This window comes from Nerophis ophidion, linkage group LG03 (genome assembly GCF_033978795.1).
Source record: "Nerophis ophidion isolate RoL-2023_Sa linkage group LG03, RoL_Noph_v1.0, whole genome shotgun sequence".
Classification (NCBI taxonomy): Eukaryota; Metazoa; Chordata; class Actinopteri; order Syngnathiformes; family Syngnathidae; genus Nerophis; species Nerophis ophidion.
Window position 1 is genome coordinate 51007504 of NC_084613.1, and position 21665 is coordinate 51029168.

The 21665-nt window shown below is 37.3% G+C and overlaps 1 protein-coding gene across 1 annotated transcript in view; it reads right to left on the reverse strand.

Moving 5' to 3' along the window:
- The window catches only part of LOC133549770 (filamin-A-interacting protein 1-like), a 63292-nt gene extending 42044 nt beyond the window's left edge, over positions 1–21248 (reverse strand). Inside the window, exon 1 of the mRNA XM_061895531.1 lies at positions 20765–21248. Within this exon, the coding sequence (XP_061751515.1) occupies positions 20765–20820 (56 nt within the window). The 5' untranslated portion in view covers positions 20821–21248. The remainder of the gene's footprint in view (positions 1–20764) is intronic.
- Positions 21249–21665: the final 417 nt, after the last annotated feature.

The following is a 21665-nucleotide window of genomic DNA, read 5'->3' on the forward strand; positions in this document are numbered from 1 at the left end:
TCACTATAAAGTTATATAAGCCTTGCTTGTTCAATATTCAATGAAAAACCTGTTTGGGTCTCTATTAAAAGGTTAATTTGTTCAACCTCGGCCCGCGGCTTTGTTCAGTTTTAAATTTTGGCCCACTCTGTATTTGAGTTTGACACCCCTGGTACAACTCCTCTCCTGGGCTGGGGGCGGGGGGTACTAGGATGACAGGGGATGCAAAACAATAACAGTGCAATATGTTTTCATAACATGGTCACTACTGCCTACTTTTTCTTGATATATTCTTATCTTACTGTTATATTTGTATTCCCATTGTTGCTTTTTATTTTTTATTCTTATTGTAATTTTTCTCTATTTTGTTTCCATTTAAACCCCCATTATTTACTTTTTACTTTTTTAAAAAATTGATCTCAACTCTTTACACTGCTGCTGGAATTTTAATTTTCCTGAAGGAACTCTCCCGAAAGAATCAATAAAGTACTATCTATCTATCTATCTATCTATCTATCTATCTATCTATCTATCTATCTATCTATCTATCTATCTATCTATCTATCTATCTATCTATCTATCTATCTATCTATCTATCTATCTATCTATCTATCTATCTATCTATCTATCTATCTATCTATCTATCTATCTATCTATCTATCTATCTATCTATCTATCTATCCATCTACCTATCTATCTATCTATCTATCTATCTATCTATCTATCTATCTATCTAATGTGTGATGCATTCAATTGTTGCATCTGTTATGGCTCTTGGAACTGACAATGAATCACAATAAATGTTTGACAAAATAATTTTGCTAGTTAAATTAACAAAGAATAATAAAATGTTTTATGTATTATATACAGTATGCACTGTATATGTATTGTGTGTTTGTATTTTGCCAACATGGTAATATCATATGATATGGCAAGTTGTATAATGTTTTTCTGTCACTTTGAGGAAATGGCATAGAGGAAGATGACAATATAATGTAACCTGGACAATGACGTACAGAACATAGGAGGTTTAGTTCTTTTTTTGTTTTTCCTTACAAACCTCTTCATTATGCAGCTATTGATTTCTGGTGGCTGGTTAAAAATAATAATACAGAATGTGTTCCTTCATGAAAGGGAATGTTTACAGTGAAAACTACATTCGAGAACTGACATTGACGAGAATCGAGGCCATGTCATGTGGCATAAAACACAATTGCAAGAACCAATACGCTACAAATGTGACACAAGTTAGCTATTTTCATATCCATGGTAAAGCGGTATAATGCATATGTTCCTTCTTGACTGCACTTAAATGTAGAATATATGTAGAATATATTTATATTATATATATAATATATGTCATATATTATTTATTATTATTATTATTTATTGTGAGCGAACTGTGGTGCTGAATTTCCCCCAAGAATCAATAAAGTACTTTCTATTCTATTCTATTCGTTTCTATTCTATTCTATTCTATTCTATTCTAACCAATTTAAATTAAGTTTGCCGTCATTCTTTGATTCTTCTATTTTTATTTTCTATCCAGATTCTGAACTGACAACAACAAATGCCCACATTTTCAATGGAGCTTGTGCTGTTTATGAGTTGTCGAATCTCCCGGTAAAATCTGAACTGCATCTTGAAACAGTCACGTGGTACAGGTGAGCAGTGAGGCTGAATCCCGTCCCAAAACGGTCACGTGATACAAACTGGCCGCGATGCTTCACACGTCATCATTTCCTTCCGGCTCCTTCCCAACATGAAGCAAGCCTTGATACGCGCTTTGTGGAAACGCCCCCTTCATTACTCGACACACTTGGTCTCATCACTAACGCACACCTGTTTTTTGCTGTTTTTTCCTGCATGTCCCACCATGAATCCAGACCACGCCAACCTTCCTCCTGCCAGTTCACATGCAAGTATTTTTTAATTCATTCATCTGTTACTTTGTTTTTGTGCTCAGCCTTTTTTCCGCTTTTCTACTGCCACTTTAATTTGAACTTCCATCCATCCACCCATTTTCTACCGCTTATTCCCTTTGGGGTCGCGGTGGGCGCTGGTGCCGATCTCAGCTACTTTGATCTCGTTTTTCTCATGACACTGGTTCCTCCGCTCAGTGTCATGGTTTTTTTTTATTTCCCTAATTTTGTTATTAAACCTTTTGAACAGTTACGTCTCTCTCTGCTTCTGGGATCCAACCTTTGCTGAGCATAACAGAAAGAATCAGCCTGACTAATGGATGGCAGAGAGTTAGATTTTTTTCAGAGTGCCCTCCATTAACAGGCAACCTGTCTGTGCAAACAGAAGGATCAGGTCACTGAGCTGGGAGCGTGCGTCCATTGTTTGGCAGCACGACAAGCTGCTCGAACGTGGCACTCGAGGTGCTCAATTATGGGTCAAGCCCAGGTGATCCATCGACCATCAGTGCCGCCTCGCCACCTGCCCCAATCGCCTCCGCCGCCGCTGATATCGCCACTTCTGATATCTTCTTCCAGAAAGTTTTACCAGAGACACAAGTGATGTCCGTTCATTCCTTGTTCAATGTCAACTCCATTTTAAACTGCAGCCAGCTGCTTACCACTCCCAGCATGCTCACATGGCTTTTACCAGCTCACACATATCTTGTAAAGCTGCTGCATGGGCCACAGCAGAGTGAAGCCGACAATCTTCTTTATGCAGTTCCTTCCCGGCTTTTTCTAAAGCCATGGAACCCTTTTTTTTCAGAGGAGTTCCAGTCCCTTCTGCGGCTGCGTTAAGGTCACCGAAGTACAGGGGCGTCGCCAGACATATTTCACTGGGGCACGTGCCCCACTGTTGATCTGCAGTGCCCCAGTAAAGATGTCACCAATAAAAAAAAACGCTTCAGAGCTTTAAGTCTACATAACATAGACAACAGCGCACATACTACTTAGAATGGTAACTGATTGCTACTGTATTCACTCCACGAAACAGTGAGCACATGGCTACTTAATATGGTAATTTATTCACGTGTGGATCGAGAGTTCGGTTGAGAGAGAGAGGGGGGGGGATTCGAATCACTGCGTGAGGTAGGTGACGTTAGCCAACAACAATTTGTTAATTACAATATTTTGATTTTGATTTGACTCAATCTGTAACTCCTAGATGGATTTAAGAAAGTTATTCGCCCGCAGCAGAGAAGAAGCGAGGAATGAGAGATGTAAGTGAAGTCCTAGATAGCTAGGCAACATCATTGTCTTAAGTTGATGCTAAGTTAGCTAACGTTCTTCCTTGTATCAAGACAAACATATTCATTTGCTGTACGAGCTGTCGGGGGAATTTCCAATGAACATGAAACATAATGTTGGTTATTGTCTGCTGGTTCTGCATCAATGATAATTTGGAGTAAGCATGTGTGAGTTAAGTGCTTCTCAAATGGTTTATCTTCAGGAAGAAAAACCTTTTTTCATATCATCAAGTCGTGAGCCAAATTTGTAAATCATTCAAGTTTATTTCACAGAAAAATAGTACAGTAGACTTGTCTTGTTAATCGGTGCGACTTTGACAAAAATAATCTTGTTTTGTCACCAGATAAATGGCTACAGCTAAAGCATCTGGTTTTATTTCCAGAAAAAATAGTAACATTTCTGTATTTGTTTTCAGAAAGATGGCTGAAAATATCGGGTTTTGTTGCCCCATTTAGATTTTTTTTTAAATATATTTCCATGTCTGTCCTAAGTCCTCCTCCAACTTGTTATTCGGTTTGCCTTTTGCTAAAATACTCACTAATAGTCACTAGAAAAAAGGCTAAAATAATCTGGTTTTGTTGCCACAATTAGATTTTTTTCTCCCTAAACTTTATTTTTTTTCATGCACACATCTGACTGCGACTCACTGAAAATGACACACAATCCACTTTTATGTCACGACCCAGCAGTTGGGAACCACTGGTCAACTGTATAACAGTTACTGTAATATTTCCATGTCTGTCCAGAGTGATTGACCACTTTGCAAAAATGAAAAGGAGACGTTACAGTTTACTTCTCAGAAAATGATTCCCTGAACAAACACACAACAGTTGTTCATTTATTCTACTACTGTGGCTTTATTGTTTTGTGTATATTTTATAGTTTTGTGTATCTGAAATAGGATTAGCCACATTGCCATAAATGGAAATTAAATTATATAAAAGAACCCAGAGATGTAGGGGTGCTTTATTTTTTGTTTTTACTTTTGTAGATGTTAAATTTGCAGATGATTACTGCAATATACATTTCAAAAAGATTCATTGCTCTTCCTTTTTGCTTTTACCAGTTGCAGTTTAGAAGTCTGGAGTAAAATAGTGCACAAGTAGGTCAAATGCATTAGTTAATTTCAGGTGGTTAATCAAAGATCTATACAACATAATCTGATAGGATTTCATGGTTTAAAGCACTATTTATGTATTTTTTATGATAAATAAGTGCTAAAAATGTTTTTGCTTGCGCGCTTTGCACGCTCACATGAATTATTTGTGCCCCAGGTGTGCCCCAGTACAGTATTAGGTCTAGTGACGCCCCTGCCGAAGTATGTCAGATTACGCAACTGACTTCCATACCCTCACCGCCTTGAGTGATTGGAACCCTGTTGCTCTCTTAGACTCTCTCTGCTCGGGCTTGGATGACTGCATTAGGCATCACATGATTGCTGTGGATCTACCTCTGGACTTAAAGATCTCCTTACACTCGCTGTTCGAATTGAACTAGCAAGCTAGAGGAAGACCAGAGCCTGCAGCAGATCCGGGCGAGGCTTGGAGCCAGTATCCAGACTTGCACCAGTGGTTCTGTCTCCCACTCACTTCCGGCCACCATTGGACCTCCTTCCATGCAACTTGGTCTTCCGAGAAACAATGTTGTCAGCGTTTACCCCTCTGCCTATAATGTGGGTAATAGGACCACTTTTTTGGATGAAGAGCTAGTTAAACAATTATTTGTCTCAGTTTGTACACTTTACAGACTCCCAAAGTATTCCACTCACTTGAAGGATGCCATCTGGCTAATGTGCAGTTTCAAACTAAACCACACACTCTTCGTATATCAGATAACCGTGTCGAAAAGCTTTGTATTTTTGTCATTCCCTCTCGCTCTGGTCTGTACGTGGGATTACCAGGTTTGTAAGGCACAATCCTCTCATAGACTGGAACAAGCTATCTATTAGCAACTGGAGTGTATTTTGCCATTCCCACTGCCTCCGATCTGCTCGTCTAAGTGTCTTGGTTCCCACAGAAATTAAGATTTATTAAGATTAAGATGAATTGGTTTGGTTATGTGCCGTCTCCTTATCACAAACTCAGGGAGGTATTCAGTACAGTATGATTGCGGTCTCTCCTTTTCTCCACATTTGCTACGTGATTGCTGTATTGACCTCCTTCCGGGTGCTAAATTACCATCATCCATCCATTTTCAACCGCTTATTCCCTTTGTGGTGACGGGGGGCGCTGGTGCCTATCTCAGCTACAATCAGGCGGAAGGCGGGGTACACCCTGGAAAAGTCGCTACCTCATCGCAGGGCCAACAAAGATAGACAAACAACATTCACACTCACATTCACACACTAGGGCCAATTTAGTGTTGCCAATCAACCTATCCCCAGGTGCACGTCTTTGGAAGTGGGAGGAAGCCGGAGTACCCGAAAGGGAACCCACGTAGTCACGGGGAGGACATGCAAACTCCACACAGAAAGATCCCGAGGCTGGGATTGAACCCGCGACTACTCAGGACCTTCGTATTGTGACGCAGACACACTAACCCCTCTTCCACTGATCGACCATCATTGTTACTCTATAATATTTCTTGGCCTGAGCGTGAAGTCTTTGAACAGTACCTCTTCACTTGCCTCTGTAGCCACATGTTTCTTTTTGTGTGGAAAAGAAGGATAAATCTGCTATTCATCAAGCTCAGTTTTTTACTAAGTTAGACATTCGCAACGCGTACCATTTAGTTCACATTCAAGGGGAAGATGAATGCAAGACAAAATTGAACACTCCAATTTGTCATTTCGATTTTCTAGTGATACCGTTTGGACTAACTAATGCTCACGCCGTGTTCCAGTATCTAATTAACGATGTGCTTCGTGACAAGTTGGGTTGCTTTATTTTAATTTTTTCCAACGACATTCGTATTTTTTCCTGGATGTTTGAGGAACATACACAGCAAGTGCTGTACGTCTTGTCCTTCAAAGGATCCTTCAGAATAAGCAATTCGTCAAAGCTGATAAATGCAAATTCCATGCGTCATCCGTGTGTTTTCTGGGATATATAGTAAAGCAGGGTCATCTTAAACAAAGCTTACATCTACTGAAATTATGTTTAAAAGACCCCAGAAGCTAACAAGGCGTATCTCAACCTGGAAGGTCTTTTTACCACAGCTCCAATCCATGCCTATCCTGATCCTGCCTTTCCTTTTTTTGTTATTTTTAATGTCCTAAATGTACATTTCCCCCAAATACATTTGAACTTTGTTCTTGTCTCATTCAAACGTCCTTTTGAATTAATTATGACTTTAGTCTCATAAGATTTCAAATGTATTTTTCCTCATGAAAATGTATAGTTTTTTTTTGTAAAAATATAGTTGTGTTCTCATTAAAAATAAAAGTTAGATTGTCATTTTATTATTGTTTTCAATGTGGTACTGTTAAATGAAACTAAACTTAGTTATCTTTCTGATTCTCCATTTTGGGGTCACTACAGCGACTCACTGGCATGATTTGTTTGGCTTAATTTTTAATGCTGGATGCCCTTCTTCATACATCTAGGTCTGCAGGTATTGATTATTTTATTAATCAAGTAATCGATTGATCAGTTTGTTCGATTAATCAAGTAATCACAGAAACCACATTTGATAGCCTCACAGCGTATTCTAGGAAAAATAGTTGAAAAAATGAACACTTTTTCTGGATTCCCTAACCATATATTTTTTCCTATTACATGCACATCATCAGCACTAAAAATGCACTTTTAACATTTGTGCATTAATAATAACAACAATAATTGTAAAAAATCGCATATATTACAGCACCCACACACCACTGATCTTATGTACACTCTATTGCAGCAGCTGTGTGGAAACTGTGGTAAAAGGTCTGTAGTTATATAACGCTTTACTATACCTGAAATCAAGGACGTGCACATGATTATAGAGGGGCAGGGGCTCAAAGTCAGAAAAGAGCAGGACATTTTTTTTTGGTCCTTTACACAATATGGAAATTAATATAAAATTTAATTTGCTGATAAGAAGCTAACTACTTAGCTGTGTGTCCTTTGTAGGTAAAAGTGATTGCCATTTCTTTTGTGTCAACAAATTATTGTCATGAGTTAATTCTCATTATCATAGGCTTGGAAGACATGAAAAGCAACAAAACACTGGTTTATTATTAGGCTATTTATTGTTAAAGATAAGCACTTTAATATTGAACATTGAACAGTGCAACATGAACTTTGAAAAAAAATACAAAAATAAATACCCAAATGGAAAAAACTTCAATGTGAAAATCTGTCCTTCTTCCCTTAACTTGATGAAAACACCATCAAGTTGTAACTCATGGTGTTTCTCACTTAATGCACAGACTGAACAACTGAAACGCAATACAGGGCCAAAAATATGGACCAGGGGCCAGTAGAGGGCTATAAAATGGAGGCCACCCATACCCAAATATGCTCCTCAATGTAAATTCAGGGCTTCCATGAAATCACAATCAGGAGCCAAACCTTTTGGGGGCCTTAAAGCAGCAACCTTCTGGGGGCCATGTCCCTGTAGATGTTGATCACATCATTGTGATTTATGACTACGTCTTTTTCAATTGAAAGGAGAAGGAGATCAGCCGTAAACACAGTGCATTTTATTTTGAAAATGAACCTGGTGTTTTATTTTGTATTTTGTACACTACTTCCTGTCCTGCACGATCCGCTCTGCTCTGTGCGAAATTGATGTGCTGTGCTCCGACGTCCGGCAAAAACAGAAGCTGACACATTGAATAATGGAATAATACAGCGTTTTTTTTAACTATGACCCATATTAGGTGCTGAATAAGTGGACGGCGACTAGACCATAACTCACAGGTTCAAGTTGCTCCACTGTCACGTCTCCTCAGGTGCGTAGTTGGCTCTTTCTCCTCTCACTTACTCACTCACTCGGCCTCGCTCTCTCTGGCAGAAGCGGCAGGCTCAAACAACCCGGTATTACAAGAAAACATGGAGTTTTTGTACCGCTGTTTTTTTGTTTTTTGTCTGGTTTTTTTACATCCCTGACAGGAATTTATTAATGTTGTTTAAAGAAAAAAGAAAAAAAAAGAAAATACCCACACACATTCAGAAGGCACTTTTTAAGACGAGGCAAAAAAGGGCAGGGGCTTAAGCACCCATAGGGCCCTATGTGTGCACGTGCCTGCCTGAAATGATAGTCAAAGCATTTTACATTGTACATCAAATTCACCCATCCACACACACATTGATGGCCGAAGCTGCCATGCAAGGCGCTAACCACGACTCATCATGAGCAAGGGTGAAGTGTCTACCATCTGAGCCACGCCACCCCCAAGTATTTAAAGTTCAGGGCAATCCATGCGGTATGAATTTGATATTCTTTTATTAGCTACTCTAAATTGAAGCAAAACTTTTTCTAATTAATAATAAATTGATTTAGTCGATTAAGCTATGTAGTTTTAATAGATCCCTCCCATTTACCAAGGCTGGAAATCTCCAGTGGGTGGGTGATGAATCAAACCTAGAAAGGACTAAATAAGGAAGGAAAAATGTGAGTCTTTGGCAACGTGCTCCATCAGTTGACGCCTATGAAATGCAGAACACTTGAGAGCCTTTTAAATTCTGACAAAAGAGACAAAGCCTGCCAATATCTTCAAAATATATTTTTTTATTTATATCCGTGCCTTAGAGTCTGCATTTCGAATCATTCAAACTGTTAACAAAAGTTTGATGAGCAACTTACCATATAGGGGTACAAAGCTCCAGTATGTTCCAGTGTTTTGATGGACAGTGCGTTCCAGTCTAGACGACCAGTGACCTTAGGGGTCAGACTTTATGTAATTGCCGTGTACCCGGAAAATATAAGTTTGGCATGCAGACAGGGGTGAAAGGCTGTTCAAGTAGCGTCTGCAACTCCTACATCTATAAATCACTGTACAATGCCTGTAGTGTATAGTAATGATGAATTGTTGCATGTCAAAGTGACTTCAGTGGAGCATTATTATTAGTGAATGTGTGCGTCAGACTGCAAACATGATGCAGTCTTTGTTTAGTCTCAACAATCCTAATGTTTCTTGGGTGTCACCAAGCTGCTGGAGGAGTGCAGCTGCTGGATCACATGACTCACCTTCATGAATCAGGATCGCAGGAAACAGGAATCGTGCCATTGCTTCAAAGCGAGGGTCTGAGCCAACATAAATGTATCAAGACTTCATCTTGTACTAATACAACGACTATGTACAGTATTACCCATAGGGTGGGGCGCATAGGAGATCATATTCTCGTAGTTCTGGAACAGAAACATATGGATGAAGCAGACGTAGATATTCTACCCTACCATTTGTCTGAGGTGTCATGTATAAACTTCCTGAAGCCGAATTCCACTAAATGACTATTCCTCTCGACAATCACAGCTGATGACTATGATGAATATACGCTTAAGCCAGTGGCGGTTTCAGCTTTAGGCATTCTCTGTGGGGCGCCACAAGGATGAGAGGGGTGGGGAGATTGATATTTACTTAAGCCCAGCGCTTATTTTGGCACAAAAGAACACAAAGTCATCAACTCAAACCACTATCAGACGTTGTTGAACGAGGGTCAACCACTATTGCATTTTAAACATTGCATAACTAAAATATAGTCCACCAAGAACTTTTGTAAGTCGACTAACAATAATTACAATGTTTCAGTAGACTTTGCTAGGATAATATGTTAAAGTTATTCCAAATTGATACACCGTAAGGGCCTGACCGATTAAGACATCAAATAACAGTGCTTAATACCATGTGTAAACTATAACATTGTGCGCGCTATTAGTGGGCGTGTTACGAGTGATCTATTAAGACTGCGTATACAATTGATTGCAAGTGAAAAAGTGGTGCAGTCCCGGGGACACTTCTTTCAAACTTTTCTGAACACCCATGGCAGCTAATGTTCTAACCTAGAGTTAAAGTTAAAGTACCAATGATTGTCACACACACACAAGGTGTGGCGAAATTATTCTCTGCATTTGACCCGTCACCCTTAATCACCACCTGGGAGTGTGGTATTTTATTTGTTTTTGAATATGTTCAGTAGCACATAATTCTAATCTGCACCATCTTTTTGGGGATATGTAAAACTGCGATCTACACAACAACAACAGTACACTAAAGTTGCGCTCTTGGTGCCAAAAACACCAGCAATAACTGTGATGGTGCACTAGAATGATCCAGGACAAGAAAATGCATGTTTTCAAGAAGTTTTTTTCATATAGGAGATATATTAATAATATATCTCAGTGGACCATACACCAAAATAATCATGTAATTTGTTTGTCATCTATCAGCTATAAAATTATGTTTTACTTATGATAGTTCCAGTATGTTGACATGTATACAGACAGAGGATTCTCTTACCATCATCTGTGTTTGCACTGCAATTGCCTCCTTGGCGCATCCGTTTGTGCTTAACTGTGACAGTTTGTACGTACCTTCTAAGCGTGCTAAATATAGATGCAAGAACAGCGTCTGCCAACAGTTTCTGTCTTGATAAATCTCATTGCGGGTGCTAAATGATTATATTTGCATCTCCTCCTTCCAGTATTTTGGACATTCTGATAAGTATTATGTATATTCTGCATGAACCAGTGTATTTACAGTGGTCCAAGTTAATCTGTACAACAGCAACATGCTAATGTTTTAGGAATGTGTTGCTAAAATGCTTGTCTCCCTGTGCTAAAGTCAACGGAGAGCCAAAACCCAATCAGTTGCCCGTTGGAACTGTACGTCAATAGAAGCAACCCACAATCTAAATCAACTTTGAATGGCTTACCAAGCAATGGAATGTAAAAACAAGTGAGCTGTAATTACTATACAATTTACACTTAAACGAGAAATTAATCTCCTTTCAGGCGGCCAATAGCCACATGAAGTACGGTAAATACAAGAGACACTATTCCTCCCCAGTGCCGCGTTCCAACTGATTTAATGCATTGAAATTCACAACCCCTTGACATTGTTACATTAGGCAGCAATTAGCGGTTAATCCACTGTTTATAGCCAGTGTGCTTTGCTGCCTCACCATTCAGGTTGAAATGATCTGGAGAAAATTGTCGGTTGCTATGGAGTTTAAGCATGTATTTTAAAACTAAGTGAGCTATGAGTGCCTGTGATCTGTGAAACATCCAAATGTGTCTAAACTACGTTTTTGGAATTCAAGTCCAGGGGGCTCTTAAATGTCTAAGAGCTGTGCATGTGTCAGTGACAGCTGTTGCTGAGGCCCAGCAGACTCAGAGAGTTTTAGACACCGGCTACTGGCAATGACCAGCTCCTCCACCTCGTTTTTCATAGCGTACACCGCAGAAAATGTCCCGTGTCCTAATGCTAGGAATAGGAATAGAGTCAATATGTTTCAGGCAACTTTAAAGGTGTGAGGAACTAATAAAAGCCATTCTTCTTACTTCTGTTATTTAAAGTGTTTATCACACCTTTTATATTTGTATTTTTATGCATCATATGATTTTCTGTGTTGAGTTTTTAATAAAACAATAATAACGGCACACACGACATGAGGCTAAACTTGTGCTGTGTCAATGTGAGTCATAAAGGTTGACTTAGCCAACATAGAGCAATTAAATTATTTTTGGATTTTATTGTGTTAATAATTTCATTATACATCTATATATTTTTTTTAGAATGATCTTTATTCAAACAATAAAAAAGTGTTCTTTAAAACACAATTAGGATTTCATTATTACCTCTGTCAGGATATATTCGTCGGGGTTTGTTTGTAGTTAGTTATTGACATAATTGAAAATGTTAGTATGGAAACACTACAAAGTATTTACAAGGATAGTGTTGGTCATATCAGTACTGATACTTCACATTTTCAAGATCATTAACTTATAAAGTGCTTGATCACAATTACAATCAGGCAAAATCCCAAGATGGAGAGTATTTTTGTCCCTAATTTATTATTTCCTTTTATGGATTTTGTTGGTGTTTGCATAGTGACAATAAAAATGATTGAATCTTGAATCTTGAAGGATGGTGGATGATTATTGATTTACCATGAATTGATTAACTAGGACCCCGACTTAAACAAGTTGAAAAACTTATTCGGGTGTTACCATTTAGTGGTCAATTGTACGGAATATGTACTGAACTGTGCAATCTACTAATAAAAGTATCAATCAATCAATCAATCAATCACAAGACTGACAAAAGTGTTCACTTCGCTGGCATCAATGCAAAGAGTGAAAACTCTTGCAGACTGTTTAGAAGCGACTTTTGTTTAGTTACCTTCGCCTGTAGGTTATGTATTTTCTGTTATCTGTCTATCAGTTAGCAATATAGGCAGAATCATAAAATAAATAGGACAAGGCACAAGTGATTACGTTTTGTGGGTGGTCCTGATCACCGTTCGGATTTTTTATTTTTTTAAAGGATTATTAACTTGCCAGTTACTCTCAAGGTGTGGTACGTGACACAGGCTCTATCTAATGGTATGCCAAACAAATCACTTGATTAAAGTACAGTGCTTTAATTTCTTATATTCAAACACAGTGTTACTGTTCAAACTGTGTGTAATGTAACAGTGGCCAAGAATATTAAACATGCTTGCTAAATAAAACCTCTGCCTTGTTTTTAATTAATACTTCGTACGTTACTGTATTTTAATGTTGGTCATTTTGGTGGTATTTGGAGAGCCACATTTATTCTGAGGTGGTACTTGGTTAAAAAAGTCTGAGAACCACTGGTCTGCAGTCCTAAAATGGTTTTTCTGTACCTGCCGATCACTATAACATAATATTAATGTATCAAATACATTTGTTTAAAGGGATTTTTAAGCCCATTTCAAATAATACTAAAAGTATGTTTTAATTTGTATTTAATTTCAATATTTTGCTAAAAGAAACTAATGATCATTGTTGTTATTTTCTTTGTGTTTAAAATTTAAATAATTTAAAAATTAGCAGACTGCAAGCCATTGAATCATTGAGGTCTTTTTGGCCCTGGTGCTACTTTATTAGGCTAACATTATTTTCCAATGTATTGTAAATTTGAACATGGAAATAAAAATACAAATATTAGAGGAAGAAATCATTACATTGGAGTAACACAAACGAAAAAATGGCTGAAAATAGAGCAAATATTTACCTGAGGGACAAAAAAAATCCCCAATATAATACAATACTGTGTATTGACGTCATATTTCACCAGACATAGTCAGTGTAAATGTCACATTGTGTTAAGAGGTCAATGCTGTAACTCAGGTGATGATGTAACTTATTTAGTGAATCTTGATTCCCTGCCGAATTGGCACACCCTCAAGTTTGGGTTCCAGATTAAATCAGGACCACCGTATTGATTTACAGTCAGTCTGATTCCTTTACGAGGTGGTCGTAATAATTGCTCCTTCAGCATTCACATTTGCACATCCAACACTTCTGAGACAGAATATACATGCCACTTGCCTCTTCCTACAGGCTGATGACTTAATTTAAATTAAATGGAATTCATCAAAGAAAGATGTACGATTTCATCTTAACTATGCATGTGGTTTACTGGTGTCAAAATCAAATGAGTTTTTAATGTTTTTTACATTTTACACTAGTAGTACATTATACACTCATATGGCTCTTAATAATCTGAGCGTGTGGTACTACTTTTTACACTTTTGTCAATGAAGACTGCTAATGTCCCACATACAAAGTGCCAAATGGCGTGTGCAAACAATAATAATGTGTGTTCTATTAGTGGGCGGGTTGTTGGTGATCTAGTAAGACTGTGCAGATTTGATAATATGTGAAAAAGTGGTGCAAACCGCCTTATTTAAATGAGTTTTGTGGGTGTATACCAACCGTCACCATGGATACACTCATTTCCCTCCCTATGTGTTGTATTATATACTGCAACATATTCTTAGCACGCCAAAGTTGTGCTTTGAGAGGTGCTTCTGTGTCGCAATGGTCCAGATGCAAGAAAATACATGTTGCATGTTTTTGTCATAAAGAAGCTATATAATTAATGTATAATACCATAATAATATATCTTCTATAAGGGTGTAACAGTTACAGTTTCAAATTTTTCACACTACTGACGTGATGCGTGATGGTATCAAACAAAATCTTGGTGTGTAATTGTTTTTTTTTTTGGCGCTTTAGCGTTGGCCGGGGCTGAAACTAAACTACATCTCCCAGAATCCTCTGCGCAGTGTGGGGCAACAAGGTGGGAGTAAGGAATGCTGTAAGCAGGATATAAAGTGTGTTTGTAGTAGATGAAAGGAATTGTTTTTTTTTGGACATTTCCTGAAAAAAATCATCCAAATTGATCCACAACTGTTTGAGTTATGTTGCTAATAGACAAACAAACCCTGGCAAAAACATAACCTCTTTGGCGGAGGTAAGAAAGTCTGCATTCTGCAAAGCAATAACTTCCTCTCAAGCGTTTCCAAGGCGACGCAGAGCCAGCAGTCACGTCACACAGCACATAGGTAATCACCAAGAAACATGTTTAACATGGGAAATATGAGAAAACTGAAAAATACTTGATTAATCCTCAATACATCCATCTTATTTTCCATCGTTTCTTTTGATGTCGCGGGTGGGCTGTAGCCTATCGCGCTACATGGCACAGAAGGCAGTGTACAAGTCATCACTTTGCACACTGTCTCCCAGAAAATATAATTGAAGCCAACGAAGCGAAACTTCAGTTTGTGAGATATTCACATTATTAAAAGTTAAATTGATAGTCGACTTTTCTGAGAAACAGAATTTACCAGACTGATATAAACATGTCCAATGTGGACGACACTGCTCCTCGGAAAGTAAAATTTGAAAAACTTAACTAAAATGAACAGTATTGTTTTACACTGAATGTTTACAATGTAACTTTAAAGACACTCAACTGTAAGTTTAGTTTTATATTTGCTTAAAACAATGAATGTTTTCGTACAATTATTTGCACTTAAAATATATGTTTGTGGTTATGAATGTCATTAGAAGATTTGAGCATTATGTTTGTGATCTGTTATTGTAAATGTGTTTATCTTAAACATCCCTGCAACTTCATTTGACACACAATAACATTTTAAGTCTTTTTTTTTTGGTGTGTGGGGAGGGTACATATACCACTACAATATCGTACCGTGGCCTTAATACCGGGGCAATATCGTGCCGTTAGATTTGGATACCATTACATTCTTAATCTCCTATATGAAAAAACTAACAGTATTTCTTTTTTTAAATGCCAGCAGACTCCTAAATGACTCAATTGCATTTGTCTTATTCAACCACTTAAGTCACTCAGTAGCTATAAAACAATAAGATGGTATTTCTGAATAGGAGATATGTATAGTATTTTTATTTTTGACTGTCCAGATATGTTGACACACACACGGATGGAAGATTATCTTTGCATTTTCTTTTCTCATATCTATTTGTGCGTAACTCTGCCAGTTTGCATGTACGTTTCAGGTTGCATGTATATATTTGCAAGTATGGTGGGTGTTCTAATAAAAAGCAAATGTTCATGAAATACATAAAGACAAACACGCAAGATGGATTGCGCCATCTATTTAGCTAATTTAAAACACTCAATTCCCTGCGCACAAGTTTACTAGATCAGCTTTCAAAAGTGTGCTATCAAGTTTTTGTTTTAATGTTTGTTATTGTTTTTGTGTTGTAATATTGTTATTGGTGGTCAACTTATTTTTTTACACTTGCATAACAGTTACAGAGCTTTTTGCAAAATGTACACAGCTTCTTAGACGTTAAATGTTTCATTCGTCATTTGTATGTGTTATAAAACTTTTTTTTTTTTTATTAAATATTTTTTGTGTCATATTTTTGCTTGTCCGGAAACAGATTATTTAGTCTCCTTTTTATCCAGCCTATTAGAATGACGTACAAACGAACCCCGATGCACTACTTAATCAGAGGTTGATCACTTTTCTGTTTATCTTTAGAGAATCAGGACTAGTTTAGGCGTCCTTCATTCAGTAGCCGATGTCTGTTAGTCTGCCTAGTAACAGATGGACATAAAAATGTCCCACAGAAAATTATGGAAGTAGAATTGTCTCACATCAACTTATATATCTCTGTCAGGCTTGCCACTGACAGTTTGTTTGTGTTTTAGTTTTTCCTCTGTGTGTGTTTAGTATTTCCTGTTTTTAGTTCCTGTCAGCGCTCTTATTTTTTCTGTTTCCTGTTTTTTTCCCTGTGCGCTGTTTCTCCTCAGCTGTGGCTGATTGGCACCTGGCCACACCTGGTGTCAATCAGCCCTCTCCTATTTGAAACTGTTTTGTCCTCTAGTCGACTGGAGGATTATTGGATTATTGTCATGTCGATGTCGCTCCTGTCGTGTCGTGCCGTGTCTTGTATTTGCAGCGTAGCGGTAAGCTATATCGTTAGATGTTTGTAGCTTACTGTTTTTTGTTCCCTGCTTCCAGTTTGTTTTGTACTACACGTTATGACTTCTGTTTTCCTGCTCGCTACCTGCTAGCCTCTACGCTAGACCCTTTTTGTTTTTGCTAGTTTACATGTTAAGCTCCTTTTATTTTGTAGCTCCCATGCTAGCTCCCTTAGTTTATCAGCCCACGTGCGCGTCCTTTGTTAGTACCCTTTTGTTTGTTCTTATTCTGTTATTCAAATTAAATCATGTTTCCCTGCAAAATGCCTCCCTCCTTCTCTGCATCTTGGAGTTCGTCACCAATTAACCCTGACAATCACAATATAATATTAATACATATGCATACATTAATAAATATACAAATACAAATGTGATATAAAAATAAATAAATGATTTGTATAAATAAACGCGTATTTGTGAAAATATTTTTGAGATTTGAAAATATATACAAATAAAATTAATACATATAAAAATGTGACATACAAATAAATCAAGAATTTGTATAAATAAACATTTATTTTTAAATATGTTTATGAGATTTGAATATAAATATGCTTGATTTTGTATTTGTATTTGTATTGAATTTGTATATGTGGATTGTTTTTTGCTTTTGTGTCGATGAGACATTCCTCCCACAAACCAGATGCCCCAAAAAATGTGAAGTTACACACTCCCCTGAGCAACCAGCAGAGGGCACTGCAGCCAGAGCAGTCTAGGTCATAGACATGGTCAGACACTGGCGAACCAATCAGAAGCACACTGATAAGAGATCAGTATCTCCATCGGGACAAGGTCATTAAACGGCATTGACACAATAAAATAAGCAGCTAGCATGGTTTTCAAATTAACTGGATAAATTAGCATTAGATATTAAAATGCTAATGTTAGCAATCCCAGGCCCGTTGTGCGTTCTCTCTGTAAAGACGTGGATTATTTTTTGTGCAGAGAACTCTGGGCATTTTGCATGTAATGCGCATTATTGGTTAGAAGTTCAGTGACGTGTGTTCCGGTCCGCACTCGGCTATTTGTATGATGTGAGGTCTTGTTAATAGGCCTACACAAATACAAACATAGAATGATAGTAGAAATATGATAAGAAAACAATGTCAATTTCCCAGAGCCAAACAAACATGAAAAAAACACACAGATTCATCCACATACAGTAATCTGATCAAGGAACCAAATAACGATATTGTTTGAACATTTTGGATGTCTTGCACACCTATACCCTGATCACAAATTCAGTTTACGCACCTCTTATTTTAACCACCTCCTGTAACTTTAAGTCATGTTTCTTTTTCAAATGTAATCTCCTTAATACCTATCTCATATTTTGTATTGTGTAAGCATACTTGGCCTTGGATGCTACATACCATAAACAAATGTATTTGTCTTGTAATCTTGATTGATTACAGGTGCTGTAAGAAAAAATGTGGTGACAAGGTCAGCCACAGACCCTGAGGTCACCAAACAAGCAATCAGGTGGTTCAACCTGGCAGCGGATCGGGCAGTGAGGAGACGAGTCCCGCCTCCACCTCCACAGACAGAGGAATAGAAATATGTATCAATAAAAAACCTTTTATTGAACTTGTCATTCACTAGTTATTCATTTTCTAAAATTTGAGCTGTGCGTGGAGCAGCATTGTTTTTAAATTGTAGCCTAATAGATTAAATATGTATATGTACTATATTTACTGTTTATATATATACTTATATATTATATATTTAATTTAATTTGTTAGTTTCCTATTTTATCCTACAGCAAGAGCAGAAGGGATTTGGAAAATAAGATAAACCGGTCCATAATGGACCCGGGCCAGATGAGCCAGGGTTTTTATGAGTCCGTTGCTGGTCCGCGGTGGATGTACGTGCGGTATGTGCGGGTCCCAAGCGCAAACGCCACGGAGGTAAGGTTTTGATCATGGATGCGGAGCGGATCCAGCTTGGAGCCACGGCGGGTCCGCGACCCGTGGCGGATCCGTTCTTCACGACAGGTGGACCCCGATACGGGTCCGTTTCGCGGGGCATATAACTCGCTGTGACAGCAGACCGCTCTGGCTGCAGTGCCATCTGCTGGTTGTTCAGAATAGTGTGTAACTTCACATTTTTCTGGTTTGTGGGAGGAATGTCCCATCAACACAAAAGCAAAAAAAGCGATCCACATATGCAAAGTCAATATACAAATACAAAATTAAGCATATTTATATTAAAACTTCAAAAATATGTTTACAAATACACGTTTATTTATACAAATTCTTGATTTATTTGTATGTCACATTTTTATATTTATTAAATTTTACTTTATTAAATTAAATTGTATTTGTATATATTTTCAAATCTCAAAAATAAATTTACATATACATGTTTATTTATACAAATTGTTTATTTAATTGTACATCACATTTGTATTTGTATATTTATTAATATATGCATATGTATTAATATCAAATCGATATTTATAAGTTGATGTGAGACAATTCTACTTCCATAGAAAATGTGTACATCTGTCTGACAGTCAAGTCAGTTTGTCCGTAGATTTAATATATGATACAAACAGATATACTTAATAGATAATTGCAAGGTGAGCAATGAACGTCCTGGTTCAAAAAGCTGTCATTTCATTCATCAACAAATCTTATGAGAGTTCAGTGCAGCAGCAGGAATTAAGAATTTACTTGATGTCTTTAAAAATGTGACCAATGAGAACGACACACATTGAAACCACACTGATACTATACTGTACATGTTAGGATGCAAAGCTGGACAACTCCCATAAGTTGCCTTCATCGCTCATCATCATTACGACAAAATGTTTTTTGTTTTAATACTAACAATAGTTAACTTAATTTTTTATTCTTGAATGACACACTACTAAAAAGAGCTGACAAACAATCATATATAACGACTAGATTTTGGACCAAAAAATACCAAAAAGTTGTGAAATTATCTGTCCATGCAGCTAAACTGGAGAAATGCACCTCTTGTAAATTTTGAAAAAATAAAGATTAAAAAAAATTAATTCAAGACATTTTTGCCTGTAAGGAGCAAAAAAATCGGCCAACGGAACAAGTTAAAGGTGTCTTGGTAAGATTCCTTGAAATAAAATATTATATTTAGCCTTAAAAAAAATTTCAAGCAATCTTAAAATCATCAATTAAAACGTATTATTAGCTATTCTTATCAGTATTGTGAAGGTGTGTGTCTTATAACAAACTTGTTATGCTCAAAAGTAATATTTTTTTGCCTCGGAAGATCTGTTGCCTAAAAGCAAGTTCTTATGAATCACTGAAAATTACTATCCAGGGGATTGTAAATTGTACTAAATATGTTTAGATATTTTAAACTAGAACTCGGAAATATACACTTGGTGGAATTGTGAATATTTCCAGCATAGTTAATTTTACTTGACAAGACATCCTAAATTAGGCTTTGTATACTTAGAAATTAGCAGGACTTTTAAGTAAAAAATTGGTATTTTATTCTGAAAATCTTTGGGTTGTTGCAGAATCTTTAAACACGTTTTTTTTGTAAGTAAAACCAAAATAGGTATTTTATTCTGAAAATCTTTGGGTTGTTGCAGAATCTTTAAACAAGTTTTTTTTTGTAAGTAAAACCAAAATGCTTCAGTTGAATATTTTCTCAATATTTACATGTTTAAACTACAATAGACAGAATCTAAATATCATGCTAAAAATGCTAAAATTCAGATTATGATACAAAATATATTACTAAAAATAAGTAAATACTTCTTAAAATAAGACAAATTTCTAGAAATAAGATGTAAAGTTTTGGCAAGTGGCAAATAATTTACAGTGCAGTTAAGTACGACTATCAAATGTTCATATAGTAGCATGACTTCATAGATGACTCAGTGTGCCATCATCATCCTCTGTTGGCTTTCTACCCACGTGCAAACGCTGAAAATGGTCACATTCATATGTCAAAAAATAAGTTATTATTCATGCCTCTGCACTCCTTACAACAATGGCAAAGCTTTACAGCGAGATATTCAACAGTCTCTTTGTGGATGAGTAACTCATGTAAAATGGATCAAACTGTAGGTTGACACACAAGAGGAAGACTCGGTTCATTCATAGTATGGTTTGACTTATAAACGTCTATTATTGTTGCTCAATTGTTGAAAGTTGACTGGACAGTAATAAAGCATGGTCAGTGTTGATATTGAGAAAATTACCTGTTTGTTGGCCGTCTCCCACTGGTGACTAGTCCTGTGAATGAGAAGTGAAGCATCCACAAATGTCCACTTGTGCTGGGCCTATCGCTACGGAGCCATCCTCACATTGCTCACTCGTTCACAACAGGGAGGGAATAAAGGAAAGCAATAATAACCGCTGGAACTTCCCTTTCTTTCTCTTCCCTCCTCACTGGTTCACTCCCACTGCCTATTCAGTTCTGCCCTGCTTGGCCTTGGTCTAAAACACACATCACTCCCTGTATAGGCGATTGAGACAAGGAAATGCATGTGAACTTTTTGATCTTATCAAAGAATAGGTTTGTAGAAGTTTAAAGCCAAAGTCAAAGAAGGTTTTTCGTTCCCATGCATTTCTTCTTGTCCGAGTCACGGAAGCTAAAAAGTTCCACTCTATATTTAACTCCTCCTCTCTTGCCAGCATGGGTGCTGCTTGGCAGCTGAGGCTATCTGAATCTTAGACACTTTGGCTGGCCAGCAAGAGCACTAACTCTCCCCGCTGACCCTGGCTGACAGCTGAACCATGTCATCTTGCTTGAAAGGTCCGGTGACAGCAGCCACCCAAACCCTGAAGTGGCTCCAAGGAACCACCAACTGTTGATAGAGGTGGGCCAAACTTGCTTACCGAGTGGACTACAATCTAAAACAAGGCAGTGAGGTCATTGAGCTTGACTGTACGATACATAATCTAACAGAGGAGCTGCAAAAAGAATTCTGTCTTTATAAAGGCAACTACTAAAGTCCTCCTGCCTCACCTAGTTGGCCCCAATGTTTGTGGATTGTAACATCAAAAAGTAAAAAATAACTATTGTGTTGTTTTTAATAGGATGTTGTACATTTACAAACCCTGTTTCCATATGAGTTGGGAAATTGTGCTAGATGTAAA